The sequence below is a fragment of the Phragmites australis genome, chromosome 18 (assembly GCF_958298935.1).
Source record: "Phragmites australis chromosome 18, lpPhrAust1.1, whole genome shotgun sequence".
NCBI lineage: Eukaryota > Viridiplantae > Streptophyta > Magnoliopsida > Poales > Poaceae > Phragmites > Phragmites australis.
The window spans coordinates 22,171,653-22,174,125 of record NC_084938.1 but is presented as its reverse complement, the minus strand read 5'-3'; the positions used below and the strand labels follow the sequence as shown (position 1 = coordinate 22,174,125).

Genomic DNA, 2,473 nt, shown 5'->3' with positions numbered 1-2,473 from the left:
GCATTATATATACATGGCAGCACCCCTCATTGTAAACACAAATGAATAAGGAATATACAGTCTTTTCCCTACATTATGGCTCTCTTTGCAATCATTCTTTGAGGAATCCCTGGAATACACACAGTAGCAGCAGTTTCTCAACAAGGTGCACTATGCCGCATGACAAAAGCTGCCTCCTCATCCCGATGGAAGCGGAGCTTAGTCCACGTGTTGTGTTCAAGGAGCGTCAATGGAGGAGAAAAACGGTGCGTGCATTGAAACTAACGGACACGCGTCAAGCTATGGAGGTGTCCACGAGAAACAAATCTAGAGGTTAATCTCTAAATATGTAATCTCAAAACAATATTCCATGTGGTTATAAATATATATCATTTTAGAAAAAAGTTAAAGTTTTAAAACTTTTCCTAACATTGTTTTTAAAATATTTAGTTTGAAAACCTTAAAATCATGTATATATTTATTCATCTGTGTTTAAAATAGCTTTCATAATATCACAAATTCAATTGATTTTATAAATATATTTTAATAGAAAATATTAGTCAAACATATACATTGGAGACCTTATCTTATGCAAAAACATGTATTTATGACTGGAGAGAATATTTTTAACCCCCTAGAAGTGGAATTTTTATATTTTGGCATTTTTTAAAAACTTTTTCTATGCATGGATATTTGGAGAAACAATGTTCAAAAATAGAACCTTTTTATGTAGCTACTGTGGCGCTAATTATCACGACGTCATGCTATTCAACCATGGTCCAAAATGTTATGGCACCTTAAAAAAAGTTCTATTTTCAGAAATTATTTTTACAGAGATATTGTTGTAGAATATGTTTTTAAAAAAGATTAAAATGTAAAAATTCCACCTCCCCAGTAACATGGAAATATGGGCCTACTTGCCTCAGTATCTTGCAAGTTGGCCCGGTCTAGTAAATGCAGCCCAGCCAGGCTGCCGATCCCAGCTATCTTCTTGGACTTCCTTGCATGGTTTTTCTGTTGCGTTAGTCGCAACGCAACTAGTACAAGTTCGTTGCTTTATTATGGGCCGACGTACACGAACTGTAAATTTGTCAACTCCTTGAGATGTCCACGAACGTACGTACGTACCGCTCCCAATCTTATCAGCGCGATGCATGCACGTGAACAAAGGCTCAGCATGCAGAGCCTCCTCGTCAAACAACTCACACACGATTGCACTGTCACCTGCAGGCACGAGGCATGCCAGGATGTGGTGTGGAGATGCGCACACGCCCTTCTCCTATAAATTCACCTCAAGAATCGCACATCCAAATACTGAAACACGCACACGCGCACACATAGTCACAAAGCAGGAACCCTAGTAATCTAGCCCGGTAAACATGGCCAGGGACATTTTGCTCCTCCTCTTCGTGGTGCCCATGCTCTCCCAGATGCCATTCTCCTCCCTCGCCCTGACGCAGGACTTCTGCGTAGCCAACCTGCTCCTCAGCGACACGCCGGCCGGCTACCCGTGCAAGCCCCAGGTACTCGTCACCGCCAACGACTTCCACTACCGCGGCCTGGCCACCGCAGGCCCGATCGTCGCCCCCTTCAACGCCAGCTTGGCCTCGGCCTTCAGCAAACAGTTCCCCGCCCTGAACGGGCTTGGCATCGGCGCAACGCGTGTCGATGTCCGCCCGGGCGGGGTCGTGCCGCTGCACACCCACCCGGAAGGCTCCGAGCTCCTCTTCGTCGTCGAGGGAACACTGTCCGCCGGCTTCATCAGCGCCGAGACCAACACCGTCTACATGAAGACGGTAACCAAGGGCGAGCTCTTCGTGTACCCACAGGGCCTGCTGCACTTCCAGTACAACGTCGGCAGTACGACGGCGGTGGTGTTCTCCGCGTACAGCAGCGCCAACCCCGGCCTGCAGGTCGTCGATTGGGCGCTCTTCAAAAGCAGCCTGCCTTCGGCCGTCGTGGAGAAGGTCACCTTCCTGGACCTCGCGGAAATCAGGAGGCTCAAGGCGTTGTTCGGCGGGAGCGGCTAAGTCATTCTCCATTCGTTCGGTCGGTACTCGGCAGGGTTAAGCTGGTCGTAGCAATGGTATGTGACACTGTGAGAATAATTTGCAAACGTCTTTAGTCTTCTCAAGTTGTTATGTGGACTTGTCATGTTTCGGTCGAAAACTTGAAATGATTCAATAAATAATGTAGTATATCTATCGATATTAATTGTAGTCTACTGGTACTATATTATCTAAACTAAATCAATAAATCACAACATGCTACATTACCACATTAATTGGAGTAAGAAGAATGTGACCTACTGTTTGAATGTGGGCGGCTGGACGGTGTGGAGGACACGGAGTGATGATCCTTGTTTCCGGAACAACATGCCTTCTGATCCCACAACTTCGGTCTTTTCGATTTGCTACTGGATTGGGTTGATCCTTAGTAACAAATGCACTAGAAAAATTCACACAATGCTGCCATCAACTCATCGTTTGGAGTT

At 45.7% G+C, this 2,473-nt stretch overlaps 1 protein-coding gene across 1 annotated transcript; it reads left to right on the top strand.

The window, feature by feature from the left end:
- The first annotated feature begins 1,200 nt into the window (after window positions 1–1,200).
- LOC133899454 (germin-like protein 8-13) lies at window positions 1,201–2,054 on the top strand. The gene has a single exon (XM_062340441.1). The coding sequence runs from the start codon at window positions 1,359–1,361 to the stop codon at window positions 2,007–2,009; it is 651 nt and encodes a 216-aa protein (XP_062196425.1). The 5' UTR covers window positions 1,201–1,358; the 3' UTR covers window positions 2,010–2,054.
- Window positions 2,055–2,473: the final 419 nt, after the last annotated feature.